This window comes from Dipodomys spectabilis, unplaced genomic scaffold, assembly GCF_019054845.1.
Source record: "Dipodomys spectabilis isolate Male_0828 unplaced genomic scaffold, ASM1905484v1 ptg000120l, whole genome shotgun sequence".
NCBI lineage: Eukaryota > Metazoa > Chordata > Mammalia > Rodentia > Heteromyidae > Dipodomys > Dipodomys spectabilis.
In genome coordinates, this window is record NW_024870797.1 from 4,239,450 (window position 1) to 4,257,460 (window position 18,011).

The window sequence follows — 18,011 nt, forward strand, 5'->3', positions numbered from 1 at the left end:
TATCAATGTACCTCTAACTCCCAGGTAGTACACTCAGTAGAGGCCTCCTTAGTTCTTTACAACCTCTACCACTAGATAGTTTTATGGAATTGAATTTTATTTTTTGAAAATCCTAGCCTTAGAGTACAGTTATCCACTTTTCATCCTCTAGTCTCTCCTACTCTGTCTATTCCATTCCTCTTCCAGCCTTCCTTACTTGGAAATAGTTTTTATAATTAACAGATCCTTTCTTCTTAGGGATTTCATTTAATCTACAACTAAATTTGTGTGAATTCCAAAAGATATCTTTCTTCCTCTCAAGTTCTCCTTGAAGATAATGTGTTCCCAGAATAGATGACAAAGTCTCTTTAGGCCTCCAAATGTCATTTTAAAATGGTGTCAGCACTGAAGCACATTACTGTGTGCAAAGTGAACAAAACTTTCCCATTTTCCCCCCACTGGCTATGAAAAGCTTTTATGTTTAATATTCTGGTGAGTTTGCCTCTCATAATTTCTTCATATTAGACTAAGTCAAAATAAATATGTAATAAAGACTAGTACCAATGTTATTACTAGTCTGTTTCCCCATATGTTAATAGCGGCTTTATTTTATTCATCCTTTTTTATCCCAATAATGCTTATCTTTCCCCTCCTCTTTCTCTTGTTCTTCTCTGTATCTCTCCTTTCCTCTATCCCTTTCTTTGCCTGGCCCTCTGTGTATCTGTCCATTTGCCTGTCTCTTTTGCTCTCTTATTTTGTGTTTTTGTCTTACACTCTTTTCTTCCTACTTTCAGGTTCATCGTTCCTTTTTCCTCCATTAATTCCTTCCTTTTTATGACATAATATCTTGAAGAGATATTTGAACTCATAGTAATGAATCATTGGCTCTTTGTATAGAATTTTGGTTCTAGTATCTGAGGTGTGCAAAGCCATTTGGAACTATGCAAGCTGTGAATACAGCACATGACAGAATACCGGAATAAAAACCAAATATAAATGCCCCTTTACTTGAACAGCTCAAGGCTGACTTTTGGCAAAAAGTACAAGGGCCAACAATATGGGACAAATCTAGTTTTTCACAGAGATCTTGGGCTGATTTGACAGTCTGGCTCTCCATTGCAGGTTTAGAGAAATATGAAATTGCCCAACCTGCTTTGTGTATTAAACAAGGGAGTAGTAAAATCTGAGAAGAAATGAGCCCAACTTGACAAAGAGTAGCTTGGAAATCTTAGTGAAACTTTCCTTATTTCCACAAGAAGAAATCTCCCTTCTCACTATACTTCTCAGTTGGTTTGTATAAACCCTGTAATTTCACAGGAAGGGCTCCATACCTCATTCTGGCTGACTGGTCAAACAAGTTTACCATCCCACTTCTGTTTCTAAGTGGCTCTGAGCTATAGAAAGGTCTTGGTGTATGATTGTTTCCTTGCCATTGTCTGTCTGGTAACAGTGTGATTACATTGGGTGGTTCTTTAAAGCAAAGTTCTTTCCCTACCACTCTTTTTCTATTTTCATTAGTCTTAATTATCAGACAATAGGCCCACACCAGACATCCTAGTTCTCTTCTATCTACCCCACTAGTCCATAGAAGAGCTTCAGTGGTATAGTCCTCTCCAACTGTTCTAGTTTAGAATTCCAACTATTGATTCTTCCACTTCTGGTTTCCTTTCCCTACTATTGATTTGCTGACATCTGTTTTTTCCTTTTCTCTCTTCCCTCAACATGGAGTCCTTCTCTGTGATAGATTCTAGCTGATTTCCCACAGGGATTCAATTTAGCCTATAGCTTGTCAATTCCACTGCAATATTCAAAGCAGCCTTTCTTCCATCAGACTTCCAACACAGTTAAATTGAATGTATATGTGTGTGTTCATATCAGCTGGTGACCATTTCAAGTCAGGGGTGAGCACTTATGTTTTCATAATTATAATTGTTTTTTCAGTTTTCACACACACTTCTCTCTGTATACTTTATTTTTTTCTATGCTTAATATCATGCTTTATCTCCTTTATCTCAACCTTTCAGTTAAAGTAATTGTGGAAAACTGATGTAGTGATCTTAATCCTAATTTTTTCACCACTTGTGGACTTCTTCCTTCCTTTTTCTTTTTATTGTCCTCAATTGAGAGAAAGGAAAAAAATTAAGAAATGAGGAAAGAAAGATAAAAAGGCTCTCAAAGAGGAAAAAAAGAATTATGCATTGGTGGCTGATGCCTATAATTCTAGCTACTCAGAGGCTAAGATGTGAGGATTGTGGTTCAAAGCCAACCTGAGCAGGAAAGTCCATGAGACAACATGTCAGTTAACCACCAGAAAACCAGAAGTGGCTTGAGTGTTAGAAAGTTAGCAAACGGTGCTCAAGGACAGAGCCCAGGTCTAGATAGACTTAAAGCCCCAAGACAGGCAAAAAAATTTTTTGAGAAGATGACCTGTGTGGATGCAAACAAATAGATTCTTGTCCAGCATGTACCATGTATGTTATGGAAATTGAAAAGACTAGAAGATACTCAACTGAGGCAGTTCATTTGGTTTAAGTCCAAAGCCTCAGCTTCTGCAAGCTGCAGCCTTGCAGTACAGCCATGTTCTCTTCTTGCTTGGGTTTCCTTTTTCTGTTGTTAATTCACTGAAGTCTGGAAATTTTTCTTTAATATTCATCTGGAATTTTTCTTTGTGGTTTCATGATTTTTTTCTCTCAGTGTTTTAATTTAGCAATAGCTAAACTCTATTTTTTCATGCAGTATTCCAAGCAACCTTTTTTCCTTCAAACACCAATACATATAAGTTGAATTTAAATGTGTATGTTCTCACCAACAGGTGACATGACATTCAGGACATGACTTGGAATGAATATTTTCCTAATGATAACCCTTACTGACTACACGGTCCTCATTAAGAGTTTTGTCTGCATAACTCAGTGTTCATTGGTGGCTCATGCCTGTAATCATAGCTACTCAGGAGGCTAAGATATGAGGATCATGGTTCAAAGCCAATCTGGGCAGAAAAGTCAGTGAGACTCTTAGCTCCAATAAATCAACAGAAAACTAATAATTATGCTGTGGTTCAAGTGGTAAAGCGCTAGCCTTGAGCTGAAGAGCTGATGGACAATGCCCAGGCCCAGAGTTTAAGCCCCACAGACAAAAAAAGAAAAAAGATGCTGATGCTTGGAGATGTATCATGATGTAATTATGTATTTATAGAACATTTATTTAACATGGGGGATTTTCTTTCAAGTAGAAACATGGCTATCTAAGTCACCTATTCTTAATTTTCAATTTAAATGTTTATTATTTAAAATATTTACCTGTCACTTAAGAAACAAAGAACTCCCACTCATCTGGTCGAACCACTACTAAATATCCCCATGCTGCTGATCACATGTATGGTGTATATGTGTACACTGTTATATGTTATAGACTATGATAGACAATTTGTTCCAGGAAAGTTAGAATGAACTTGTGACTTTAAATGAGCATCATTATTCCACAATACTGTGAAATTTGGGAAATTATGTAATCACTTAATCACAATTAAAAAAAAAAAAAGAACCTTGGGGAAGGTAGGGAAGGAAGGGATGGTAGGGAGAAAACAATGGAGGGGGTAACAATGCTCAATAGGAAGTGTACTCATTACCTTGCTCATATAACTGTAACCCTCTGTATAGTATCTTTACAATAAAAAATTTTTAAAAAATATTTACTTGTCAAAGGTAAAGCTACTTCAATAATGAAGACATAAAGGAAAGAAAGGAAGGGCCTTGAAAATTTCTAGCAGGCCTAGTGGGATTTGGGTGTACAGCAGAAAACACACTTGCCTAGATCCCAAAATCTTATGACCCCATTAATTCAATTTTCACCTCCTGGAACTTAATTCCTGATAGACATATGGATGTTATTAGAGTATCAACAGCTCAGAGAATACCTTGTGATTGTTGATCTCATTCTTACCTAACTCAGAAGCAACACATAATGATTGAGCCATGGTTATTATTAACTTGGGACAATTTAATTGTAACAACTTTCTTTAGTTTTCTTCTTGTTCTTTTTTTATGTATAAAACAAAATCCTTAGCTATCACTTTGGAATAGATGTGACTCATCTACTTATCACATGCTGTGTGTCTTAACTTGACAACTTGACTCAGCTTGACAACAGTGTGAGAAATACTTTTGCTTGGCAGCTCTGAGCTTTGAAACAGAGACCTTGAATATTCTAGGCAAGACTTTTTTAAATTAATTTTTTATGATAGTATCTTGTGACATTGCCCAGGTTTATATTGAACCTCAATTCTTATCCTTTTTGTTTGTTTGTTTTTTGGTTTTTTGGTTTTTTTTCTATTTTTTATTGTGAAAAAACTGTACAGAGAGGTTACAATTACATGGGCAAGATAATGAGTACATTTCTATTTTTTTTTAATTGAAGTTAAATTTTTTTGTGAACATACTGAACAGAGGGGTTACAATTACATGGGCAGGATAATGCATACATTTCTTATCAAGCATTGCAGCCTCCTCCTTTATTTACCCTTCAGCTCTTCAGCTCAAGGCTAGTACTCTACCACCTGAGCCACAGTGCCACTTCTGGCTTTTTTCTTTTTGCTTATGTGGTGCTGGGGAATCGAACCCAAGGCCTCAGGCATGCAAGGCAAGCGCTCTACCACTGAGCCACCTTCCCAGCCCACTCTCTTTACCTTTGATGTGCTTTAAGGAGCTTAAAAGACACACATTTTCATATCCAAAGGTAATTCTTTTGTAAATCATGGAGAGTGTTCCTGGGCACACTAATGGAGAGTAATTCGCTGTACTTTCTTAAGCTTTCATTCTACAACCTTAAAAATTTGCTTCAATCTGGGCACCAGCAGCTCATACCTGTAATCTAGTTTCTCAGGAAGTTGACATCTGCCCTGGCAGAAAAAAGCCCATGAAATTTTATCTCCAGTTAGCAACTGTTGCTATTCACACAGCTAGACCTGGGAATGGGATGCCTGGGCAGAAAGCAAATTACACAATGTGGATATAGACAAAATTTAATAGGGGAAACTACCTACTCATATATGGCATACACACAAAGCAAGTCTTAGTCAGTGGGCATGTGACATTTCACAAGGCCAAAAGATTACAGGGATAGGCAAGGCCAAAAGGTTATAAGGTATATATGAGGTCCTTTCTTCCCTCCATCCCTTGCTCCTTCCCTCACTCCCTTCTTCTTTCCCTCCTTGCTTCCTTCCTTCCTTCCTTCCTTCCTTCACTCCCTTTCTCCCTCCCTTTCTCCTTCCCTCCCTTCCTTCCTGCCTGCCTGCCTGCCTTAGTTCCTTTCTTCCTTCCTCTCTTCCTACCTCCCTCCTTTTCTCCCTCCCTCCTTCCCTCCTTTCCTTCCTTCCTTCCTTCCTTCCTTCCTTCCTTCCTTCCTTCCTTCCTTCCTTCCTTCCTTCCTTCCTTCCTTCCTTCCTTCTTTCCTTTCCCTTTCCTTTTTCTTCCTCTCCATTTGCCTTTTTCTCATTTTTTTTTTCTTTTCTCCTCTTCTTTCCTTTATTTTTTATTTTGGTACTATTTCTTGGGCTTCACATAGAGCTCCCCTATGACCCAGCAATACCACTTTTGGGCATTTACCCTAATGTTTACAAACAAGACCACACTAAAGCTACCAGCACAACTATGTTTATTGCAGCATTATTTACCATAGCTAAGATATGGAACCAACCCAGATGCCCCTCAGTAGATGAATGGATCAAGAAAATGTGGTATATATACACAATGGAATTCTATGCCTCCATCAGAAAGAATGACATTGCCCCATTTGTTAGGAAATGGAAAGGCTTGGAAAAAATTATATTAAGTGAAGTAAGCCAGGCCCAAAGAAACATAGGTCCCATGGTTTCCCTTATATGCAATATCTAGTATATGTATGAGTCAAGCGGAAAAGGTCAGATAATGTGATGTCAGGAAAATGAACCCTTAGATGTGTATTTTAATGTTTTTTTTCTTTCATGCATGTGTTTCTAACACATTTATAAGATTATCTCTTTGTTGCTTTGTATGTCCCTCCTCCACAGTATAACCCCTGCTTTCACTATATTTGATGTCAGTATAACTTGTGGAGGAGATGGGGAAAAACCAGTTGTTTAAGGATACAGGTGGACCTGTTGCAACAATGAGAAGTACAAGTTGTCATGTCCAAAACGAGCTTTACAACGTTGGTGCGGGGGGGGGGGGGGGGAGGACAAGGATTGGGATTAGGGGGGGAGGGGGGAGGCTGGGAAGGGATGTGAAGGATAAACAAAGGAGGAGGCTGCAATGCTTGGTAAGAAATGTACGCATTATCCTGCCCATGTAACTGTAACTCCTCTGTACAGTATGTTCACAAATAAAATTAAATTAAATTTAAAAAAAAATTATACCCCTTAATATGTACTCATGATAAGTTTTCATTTAATCACAAAAAGAAGGCTAATAAAAGACAAAATTAAAGTTAAAAAGAACTAAGGGCTTTTTGGGTGCTAGTGCTAGTGCTTGAATTCAGGGCTTGAGGCTGTTTCTTAGTATTTTGCTCAAGTCTAGTGCTCTTAATACCTGAGCTGCAGCTCCACTTCTAGCTAATTTTTCTACTTAATTGGAAATAAGAGTCTAACAGACTTTCTTGTTCATACTGACCAAACCATCATCCTCAGATCTCAGCATCCTGAGTAGCTAGGATCATAGGCATGAGAAACCAGGCATTCAGCATAACAACTGACTTTGTGTATGTGTGTGTGTGTGTGTGAGAGAGAGAGTGCACATGGGTGCACCAGTCCTTGGACACAGGGCTTGGGCACTGACCCTGAGCTTTGATATAAAAAGCTAGCACTCTACCATTCCAAGCCACAGCTCCACTTCTGATTTCCTGGTTGTTAATTTGAGATATGAGTCTCATAGACTTTCTTGCTGAATTAGCTTAGACCAAAGATCCTCAGATCTCAGCTTCCTGAGTAGTTAGGAGTACAGGTGTGAGCCACCAATGCTAGCATGCCTGATGATTGATGCCTGATGATGGTGATTATAAATTGTAGAGTGAATAATTTAATTTTTATTTTTTCCTAAGTGTGATGTTACTTCAAATTATTTTTATGCTTTGATAACCATGAGTTATACAAAATAATTGTGGAATAACATAAAATAGAGAAAATAATAAGAAAAAAAGGTAAAGTTGTATGATAAATTTCTTAAACTATCTCTTTATAGGCATGGCCTGATTGATCACACTTGTAATCTAAACTATGGAGGAGACAAACATTGAAAAATGGCAGCTAGAAGGTATCGTCTCAAAAAAATCCAAGTCCCTTGGGGTGGGAATGTGACTTAGAGGTAGAGTGCTTGCCTAGCATGCATAAAGCCATGGGTTCGGTTCCTCAATACCATAGTCAGAGAAAAATCCAGTAGTGGAGCTATGGCTCAAGTGGTAGACTGCTATCCTTAAGTAAAAAGAAGCTCAGGAACAGTGCTCAGAACCTGAGTTCTAGCCCCGGGAAGAGCCATGCACACACATACAAAATATAAAAATAAAAAATAAATTCAGGATCCTATTTAAACATAAACTCTGCCAAGAGATAGGATCTCTGGGTCAAGTAATATAGTTCAAAATCCAGCAGCACAGAAAGAACAAAAACTAGTTGCATGTAGCAATTTTACTTATTTAGAAGCAAAGCCAGCTCTTTGTCTATATAGGGATTTTAAATCAAGTACAATTTTGTAGTATATGTTTGAAAAACTTCAGATGATGTAAACAACAAAAACAAAAACAAGAAATAGCACAGATACCTTCTCCTTTTATTTTCCTACAGGATTTTTCTTTGACACAAGCTTTTTATTGTGTATGTTTTAAAAGTATTGTTCAAAATGTATAATATTTCACTAAAAGTAAAATGCTACAATTTTTGTTTTACTGTGAGACATAGTCCATGTAACCCAAGTCTTGCATTAGAGTCAAGATAACAAAAAACCTGGTTCTACAATTTTCATTTTTATGACATCAATTATGTTTCCAAGTGGAAAATGAAGTGCCAGTAATGTTACTACAGGAAGAGATTTCTACACCCAGGTAGTTTTAAACTGTTTTTCATTTCTTTGGAATTTCCTGTTTGTAAATGCTTCTATTTTTTCTTCTATGAAGATGAGATTCTTGGGAGTAAAAACACCTAGGTATGTTAACTGAAATTTTAGGATGAAAAAAAAGACAGTTCTATATGATCAATATTATTTAATAATGTTCTACCAACAAACTTCCATTTCTAATGTTCATCCTATTTTCACAATTATTTTCATAGATTTTACTGAACTAGTTTAGAGCCAATTTGTGTGTGTGTGTGTGTGCATGTGCGCGAGCACATGTGCATGTGTATGCCACATCTCCACTTTTTTAGGGGGTAGATATTGGATAGTTTTGTGGGCTTTCCTGCTTGATCTGGCTTCAAATCACAACCCTCAGATCTCGGCCTCCTGAATAGCCACAAACACAAACATGAGTGTTTGACTGTCAGTTTCTTGCTTCCTGCCTGAGTAGGGAAGGAAATAACATTTATCTAAAAAATAACCAGTCTTCCAAGATATGGAAACAAAAACTTTTCTTCTTTTATTTTAGTTTTAAGTTTTTGATGATTTTTGTCTTCTTTTCCTTATGTATGATATACTCACATATATATCTTCTGGTGGGCTGAAGGAGGATGCTCAAGGAGAACTCAAGTGAAAAAGGGTGGAAAAGTACAGCAATGAATCTCACTGGACACATAAAAGTGAACTATACAATTTATGGTGGAGATGGGAAGGGAGGGTCTGGGAGAGAGGGAACAAAAGACGCCATATGAAAGGGTATGTTCTTAACATCTGACTCATGTAATTTCAATTCCACTGTCCATCTCCTTAATACATCATCTTTATAATAATAAAATAAATTAATAAAACAATCAACTCTTCTGGGCATTAGTGGCTCATACCTATAATCTTAGCTAGTTAGGAGGATAACATCTGAGAATTGAGATTTGAAGTCAGCTTGGGCAAGAAAGTCTACAAGATTCTTATCTCCACATAAGCACCCAAAAAAGGCTCAAGGTGTACCTGTATGAAGTGGTCAAACACTAGCCTTGAGCAAAGAGCTCAGAGACAGCACTCAGGACCTGAATTAAAGTCCCAAGACTGGCACAGACACACATATACAGACACACACAGACACACACAGACACACACAAAACAACAAAACCAAAAGCAAAAAAAAAAAAAAATTAAAAAAAAAAATATATGTCCAGAAAAGAAGAACTATGATTTCTACTTTAGCAGCCAGCAGAACAGTGTCAGGCCTTGAAAAAAATAGAAATAAGTAAGAAGGAAATTGCCTTCTAATAAATAGTAGAAATCAGACTTCATTTTTTAAAGTTTACAGTTTAAATGTTATCAGGAATGGACAATGGGAAATACTTTTTTTTGTCAGCTGTGGGGCTTGACGCAGGACCAGGGTGCTATCCCTCAGCTCTTCAGCTCAAGACGAGGACTCTACTGCTTGAGCCACAGCACCACTTCCAGTTTTCTAGTGCTTTAATGGAGATAAGAGTCTCATGGACTTTCCTGCCTGGGCTGGCTTTGAACCATGATCCTCAGATCTCAGCCTCCTGAGCAGCTAGGATTATAAGCAGGCGTGAGCCACCTGGGCCCAGCAAAAATTGGGAAATATTTATCTAGGAAAAAAGAACATCACAAACAAATTTATAAAGGCAATAAATATAGAAATAATTTAGCAAACAAAAGTGCTATTTTTTAAGGTTGTCATTCATTTAATTATTTTTTTGTGTGTATATGCCAAGATTGTGTGTATATGTTCAAGATTGGCACATTATTACTTGATTCACAATTCTAATCAATGCTTTTTGGTGGTTAATTGGAGGTAAATGTCTCACAGATACTCTGACTAGCTTTGAACTCTGATTCAAATCTCAGCCTCAGGTAGGATTACAGGTGTGAGTCACTGTTACCCTGCACACATTCTGCTCTTGCTTTACTTTAAAATAAGACACAGATCTGAGACAAGCAGAAACGGTCGGATAAGTTAATGTTAGGCGAAATGAACCCCAAGATAAGGGGTTCAAATAGTTTTTCTTTCTTGCTATTGTTTCTAACATATTTTTATAACCCCTGTTTTCATTGTATGCAATGTTTGTATAATTTGTGGAGGGGAAGGGAAAAAACAAATTGTTTAAATAGGGATGCAGGTGGACCTATTGCAACAATGAGATGTACAAGACGTTATGTCGAAAACGAGCATGCTTGAGGCCCTGGGTTCGATTCCTCAGCACCACGTAAGCAAAAAAGAAAAAAGCCGGAAGTGGTGCTGTGGCTCAAGTGGTAGAGCACTAGCCTTGAGCTGAAGAGCTGAGGGACTGTGCCCAGGCCTAGAGTTCAGGCCCCACGACCGGACCCCCCAAAAAAAAGAAAAAAAGAAAAACGAGGTTTACAACTTTGGCAGGGCGCTTGGGGGTGGGGGTGGGGGGCAGAGGGAGGAGAGTGGGGAGTGGAAAGGCATGGGAAGGGAAAACGAAGGAGGAAACAATACTTGATAAGAAATGTACTCATTGCCTTGCTCATGTAATCCCTCTTACGGTATTTTCACACACAAAAGATTGGAGGGGAGGGGGGATGGGAGTGATGGGATGGTAGGGAGAAAAAAGGAGGAAGCAACAATGCTGGATAAATGTACTCATTACCTTGCTCATGTAACTGTAACCCATCTGTACAGTATTTTCACAACAAGAAACTTATTTTAAAAATAAATAAAATAAAATAAAACACAGAGAGTAACTTTTGTAGGAAAGCAAAGATAAAAATAAAGCCCTCGTATGAGATGTAATCCTCTTGATATTTGTGGAATTTAGGTTAACAACATAATGAGGCTAGAATACAGACAGAAAACATTTTTGTACATCACTACCTGACTAATATTCAGTATTAAGTTATAAGTTAATTTGCTATGCATGAAAGTATATTTGGTATGGCAAAACTGCAACCAGTCACTATTTTATTTTTAACTATAAAACAAGTTACTTCAATTCTTCAAAATTCACCTATCTTTCCATGAGTTATGAGAATACCACTTTTATAGCCTTTAATTGGCTTCATTAATAATGCTGTATTATGATTCCAGCTTTTGTTCCCTTGAATAGAAATCTCTAGTCTCCCTATCAATTTCATTTCCAGAACAGTATCTTTTACATGCATATTCTCCATTCTTGCATCTTGTTAACTTCATCATGGAATTCTTATTTGTTTCCAAATTCATGACAGCAGTTCTCATAGTAATTTCACCAAAGAAAAATTAGTAGCAATTTTCAAGGATATTGAATGGAATCCCTCTTAAGCTTAATTTCCTAACTTACCTAGAAAATCCTAGGTAAGTCAGCAGACTTTTAAGAACAATTTAAAAATTTTCTAATTTTTCTAAGTATTTGAATCTTTGCCTCTATAGTGTACTAATGAAGGTTGGCATTAGTTATCTGGCTCACATTTACTTTATGTGTCAGCCAACCAATAATGTTTTTTAATCTAAAACTTTACTTAAATGGTAAAAATCATGTTTTAACATAATCAAATTTTTATAAAAATAACAAAAATACAATTTTAAAACTACTAGAGACAGTCATATATCATAACATTATGATGAAAGAAATTTCGGTTCAAATAGGCAAAATTAGGCTTTGAAGCAATTCATCTGTACAGTTCAAAAATGTGTTTTTAAATAAAGTTTATAATTGAAATATTTTAAGTAGTCATTTGACAAGCATCAGAAAAGTTTTAAAAGTAACAACCAGACCAACACAAAGGATGTAGAGAAGAGATGCTTTAAAATATTTGGGAGTTATATTCAGAATATATTGTTTTGCTATTTATTTTCTGTTCATTCCTATCTTTTTCTATTTCTGGTTCAAAAATAAAACTTATTGGGGCTGGGAAGGTTGCTCAGTGGTGGAGCGCTTGCCTTGCATGTCTGAGGTCCTGGGTTTGATTCCTCAGCACCACATAAGCAAAAAGAAAAAAGCTGGAAGTGGTGCTGTGACTCAAGTGGTAGAGCACTAGCCTTGAGCCGAAGAGCTGAGGGACAGCGCCCAGGCCCAGAGTTCAAGCCCCACAACCGGACCCTAAATAAATAAATAAATAAAATAAAACTTATCTATGTTAATAAGTTCTGATGTTTTTCCTAGTCCTTCCTGTAGTGATTTCTGCTTTTACATTAATAGCTCTGGTTAGCAAAATTGAATTCGATACAGAATAAGAGATAGGGGTCCAATTTCAATTTTTTGTATAGATATCCAAACATTTTCTTGGTGTAGTATTGTAGGACATTTAGCCTTTCTACAACTTAGTTGTAATCAATAAAATATCTTGAATAGTATATATTAGTAGCATTTAGGAAAAAATATGAATGTGTGAATTTTTCATAATCATAAGTATCTTTGTTCTTCCTTAATTATGTGTAACTACTTAGAAACATAATTTTAAAAAGCTCCAAAACCTCTAAATTATTTTCTTACCTTTCATCAACCTAATTCCTTAGGGGTAAATATACTAAACAGTTCACACTATTGTTGCCTCAGAGAAGAGGGACGACAGCAGGTTGGGTGCTGGTAGCTCATGCCTATAAACTTAGCTACTCAGGAGGCTTAGATCTGAGGATCATAGTTCTGAGGCAGCCTGGATAGGAAGTACATGAGACTCTTACCTCTAAAAACTACTTAAAAAAACCCAGAAGTGGTGCTGTGACTTGTATAGTAGAGCACTATCCTTGGGCACAAAAAGGTTCAGAGACAGCAACCAAGCACTGAGTTTAAGTCCCAGGACCAGCAAAAAATAAAGTACTTACTTAACCATTTCAAAAAGCTTGGGATCCGAAACTTTGATATTTCGTGCCATATTCCAGGAAAGATGAACCATAGGTACTACAGACTTCACATTTTGCAATTTGTTCCATTCATAGCGTTCTACAGCCAGTTTATACTGACAGGCTGGGGGCGGAGGGGGGGGGGGGAAGGAGGGAAGCAACAGTTATAAAGTATCAAAATATGAAGATATGCAAGTTATTACTGTTAGTATTATCCCCATATAAAGTCCTCAGCTTCACCCAGACCTGAGCTCCTCTCTGCCCTAGAGGTCCCTGCCATAGAGCTGGCTACTCCCTCTCTTCTTCCCAGACATACTTGTGCATGCTACCCCTCTAGAGCTACCCACCTGAATAGGGGCAGATGCCATATTGCTCCCTTTCCTAGGGGAAATATGGCCCCTCTAAAAAAAAAACCTTAAAATCTCTCCTACCTTTCTCTGCCTGGTCCCCTGTTATGGTCATGTTGGATCCTAAATATTACATCTCAAATTTTAAGTTCAACACAATTCTCAAAAAGTCTACTGTATAAAAAATATAGTATGTAAGGCTGTTTTTACAGAATGTATTACATTTCCTTCTGAAGTTTCCTTGATTCCCTCGATTCCCTCTCCACATTTTATAGTGGGTAAAGTGAGATGTTAAAAAGTTAAAAACAAGCAAGCCTTGAGCCAGTGACTCACATTTATAATCCAAGCTAAACAAATGTTAAGATACAAAGGATAGAGATTTGAATGTAGTCTGTTCAATAAAAATCCATGTCTAACATAACTAAAGAACTGGGAAATGGGATAATGTCTATAACCCTGGCTATTCAGGAGACTGGGATGTGAGGATCTCAATTTGAAGCTAGCCTGGGCAAGCAAGTTCATAAGACTCTTTTCTACAATTAATTAGCAAAAAGCAGGGAGCAAATCTATGGCTCAAGTGGTAGAACACCAGCCTTGAGTGAAAGGCTAAAGGTCAGAACTTAGGTTCTGAGTTCAAGTCATAGTACCAACACAAATCATAAAAGACAAAAAAAAAGTGCAAAAAGCAGGATTGGATGCATAGCTCAGATAATAAAGGCCATTGAGAAAGCAAGCTAAGCAAGTTTAAGCTGCTAATTTTCTAGTACCACCCAAAAAAATAAAAAACAAAACCAACTTACTCAAAATTAAAACTATGTACTTAGGTATTCTTTCATAAATAAATATTTTTAGAAAGATAGAAAGTATACGGAAGTGGCACTGTGGCTCAAGCTGTAGAGCACTAGCCTTGAGCTGAAGAGCTCAGGGACAGTGCCTAAGCCCAGAGTTCAAGCCCCACGACCAATCTCCGCCCCCCCCAAAAAAAGTACCTTATTCCAGATAGAAAGTATAGAACTCTAAATGTTAATACACTAAAAAATTGAGAGTATACATTCTATGTCTACTGAAAAATAAATTTATTGCTTGTTGATATTTGTTCTTGAATTGGTAATATCAAGAAATCCCCTTTTAGTGAATTGTTTCCCAATAAAAAGTAATATCCATTAAAAATAATCTCTAAAAATATAAAATCTGTTGTATTATTTTAAATTGTTTTAGTGAATTGTTTCCCAATAAAAAGTAATATCCATTAAAAATAATCTCTAAAAATATAAAATCTGTTGTATTATTTTAAATACCTGTGAGTGGACCAACATTCCACGCAATGTTGTTACACCATCCAATAGCCTGAACCCAATGCACAGTGCCAGCATTTATCCAGACCAAATCTCCAGGTCGCTGAATAAATCTATACACAGGAACATTTGCTTGATACAGGTCTTCCAGGTTAGGCCACCAAGAACTCATTAGGAAATTTAAATTATTTCTGGAAAAGAAAAAAAAAGAATAATCATAAAGACTATGTTTTAAATGTATAATCAAATGTAAGAAGGTTACCTCGAAAAATTTAAAATACCATTTTTAACTAAAATTTTGATTCACAAAATTACTGCAGTAATATCTGTTTCTAAAAGTGAGAAACACAGTGTAAAAGGATCAATTCTCAGCACAATGAACTGTAACTATCATCAGCTGATTTAATCAAAGTTACTTTCTCACACATATAACCCTATCTAGTCACCAGAATGACACCTGAAGGATCAGGGCTGAAGCCTGCCTAAATAGAAAAGTCTGAGTGTCTCCATCTACAATTAACTCAAGCTGTATAGTGTCTACTGTGAGTCAAATACATGAATTAAAGCCTCAAAAGTCTGAAATTAAAACCTTCAAGTTACACTTAAATACATAGTCAATCAATTCCATCAATAAGGAACAAAAATTTTAAGAAATAAAGCCAAATATGGCAGATAGGATTGAGTATTTTCTTTAACTGGGTGCTGGTAACTCACACCTGTAATCCTAGCTACTCAGAAGGATGAGATGTGAGGATCACGGTTTAAAGCCAGCTGGGGTAGCAAAGTCCATAAGACTATTATCTCCAATAAACCACCAGAAAACCTGGAAGTGGCACTGTGGCTCAACTGAGAGCACTTGCCTTGAGCTGAAGAGCTGAAGAGTGCACAGGCCCAGAGTTCAAGCCCCATGACTGGCAAACAAAAAGAAAAAACACTAACATTTCCACAAAAGGCAAATGAATTAAGTTGGTAGTTTTATTACTTCCAAGTTCAAACAGTTTCTAATTATTACTTGTATTTACAAACTTTCATTGAAGGATTCTTTATACACTGTCTGAAAAGGAAGAAAGCAAAATCATGGTACAAAATAGTTTCTACTGAAAATAAATCAGCAAAATCACTAATCAATTATAACAAATAGTACAATACATATTCTCATTACTTCCACAAATAATGTTTTTCTGTAGCACATAAAGGATTTCTTAGATGATCATTTTTTTTCTGCTGTTTAAGTTACCAGTTTCTGATTAACATGTTATTGCAATTTGCTTATTTATTTTTTGATGCCAATTTGGGGGATTGAACTCAGGGCCTGGGAGTTGTCCCTCAGCCTTTTAGCTTCAAGGTTAACACTCAACTTCAGGTGACAAGTCAATTGAAAGTTAAGAGTCTGACTGACTTTCTTCCTGATCTGGCTTCAAATGTCAGATCTCAATCTTCTGAATAGCTAGAAATAGCAGCTTGGCCGATTGCTAAATTTTAAACTTCACACAAAAAATTCTTTTTTTTTTGTTTTTGCTAGTAAATGAAGAATTTTAGAAAGAGTATCCTTTTATTCTTTTTACTATGGAAAACTTTATTACCATCAAATACTGTCCAAGAGTATTTCTTATTAACATTCCCACTTATGTATGTAAAACATCTTGAGAGCTTGCTTGGAGATTCTAGTAGAGACTACTCATGTACCCTTGATGGATGATTGTTCTCACTGACATAGATTAAGGCTTTACAGGATACAGGTAGCAGTTAGGGAAGAAGTAGATATCTGCCTAGCTCCCCTGAGTAGTTAAATCAACTCGGAAGATCAATGGAATAGATAAGTGACAGATATCACAACTAGATCATTCTCATATCAAAATATTATACTGATCATACTTACTCCCTTTATCATTCTTCCTCCAGAACTCCACATACTTTGCAGACAAGCCTCAGCAATACTACAGTAATGTTTTTACCAAATAAAGCATATTTATGAAATTGTTTTAGATTTAAAGTACAAGTTACTGCAGGGCATCCATTACTCATGCCATAATCCTAGATATTCAGGAGGCTGATATCTGAGAATGGAGGTTCAAAGCCAGCCTGGGTAGGAAAATCTGTAAGACTCTTATCTTCAATAAACCAACAGAAAACTGGAAGTAGTGTTATGGCTTAAGTAATAGAGATCTTTCCTTGAGTTGAAGAGCTCAGGGACAGCTGAGCTCAGGCCCAGGCCCAGGCCCAGAACCAACCAAAACACACACACAAAAAAAACAAAAAAAACAAAAAATAATTTTACTTTAGAATGAGGAAATTTCTTTTACCAAATATAGTTTTAGAATGAACAAAACAAAACAAAAAAGTTACTTCTGTGAGACTGTAGAGAACAATAATGTACTGTGTATTTCAAAACACCAAAAAGACAAGATTTTGCTTTTTTCAAAACTATAATAAGGGGGCTGGGAAGGTGGCCCAGTGGTAGAGTGCTTGCCTCACATGCATTAGGCACTGGGTTTAGTTCCTCAGCATCACATAAGCAGAAAAAAGCCAGAAGTGATGCTATGGCTCAAGTGGTAGAACACTAGCCTTAGCTGAAGAGCTGAAGGACAGTGCCCAGGCCCAGAATTCAGGCCCCATGACCGACAATCATCCTCATCATCATCATCATCATCATCATCATCATCATCATCATAATAGAGGAGAGAATGATGGAAAGATGATAGTCACTAAGATTTATTGTATCTTTTATATCAAATGTTCTCTGTTATATTGCTTTGCAAATAAACTTCTCTACAAAATTATAGTTAACTGCTGCATGAATTCTCTTGCTAGACTTGAGGACTTAAGTGATTTAGTGACTCAAAATTTTCTGGTAATGTATTTGGTGTTTAGCCAGGGATGTCAGGAAGGACACATCAAACTTTTTGCTAGGATTTTTCAACTGGTAACACTAGAAAGCAAAAACAATATGACCTCAGGAAGTAGAAAAGGAATTTAAATAAAAACTGTAGAAAAGAATTCTCTAATTCTTTTTTCTAATTTAAGTCGTTATGTTGAAAAATGAACTTTACAACTTTGCGGGGCGGGGATGATACGAAGGGATGGGAAGGGGAAACAAAGGAGGAGGCTACAATGCTTGATAAAGAAATGTGCTCATTATCTTACCCATGTAATTGTAACCCCTCTGTACAGTATTTTCACAACAAAAAATAAAAAATAAAAATAAATTAAAATAAGACACCTGCCACAGAAAAAAATAAAAATAAATAAATAAATAAATAAAGTATATATGTGGTTAAATTAAAAAAAAAGTAAGAAAAAAAGCTTTTGTTTTGTTCTTAGAATCAGTTTTTTTTTGTAAGTAATGGTACTTGACTTTGGGCCTGGGTACTGTCTCTCAGCTCTTCAGCTCAAGGCTAGTGCTCTACCACTTGAGTGGTTTTGTGGTGGTTAATTGGAGAAAAAAGTCTCACAGACTTTCCTGCCCAGGCTGGCTTTGAACAGTGACACTCAGATCTCAGCTTCC

General features: G+C 36.6%; 1 protein-coding gene across 1 annotated transcript in view; it reads right to left on the reverse strand.

Moving 5' to 3' along the window:
- Positions 1-12,842: 12,842 nt before the first annotated feature.
- Positions 12,843-18,011, reverse strand: part of LOC122115540 (lysine-specific demethylase 6A-like) — a 43,539-nt gene continuing 38,370 nt past the window's right edge. The window contains 2 exon segments of the mRNA XM_042689025.1: positions 12,843-12,988; positions 14,510-14,697. Of these exon segments, the coding sequence (XP_042544959.1) occupies positions 12,843-12,988; positions 14,510-14,697 (334 nt within the window).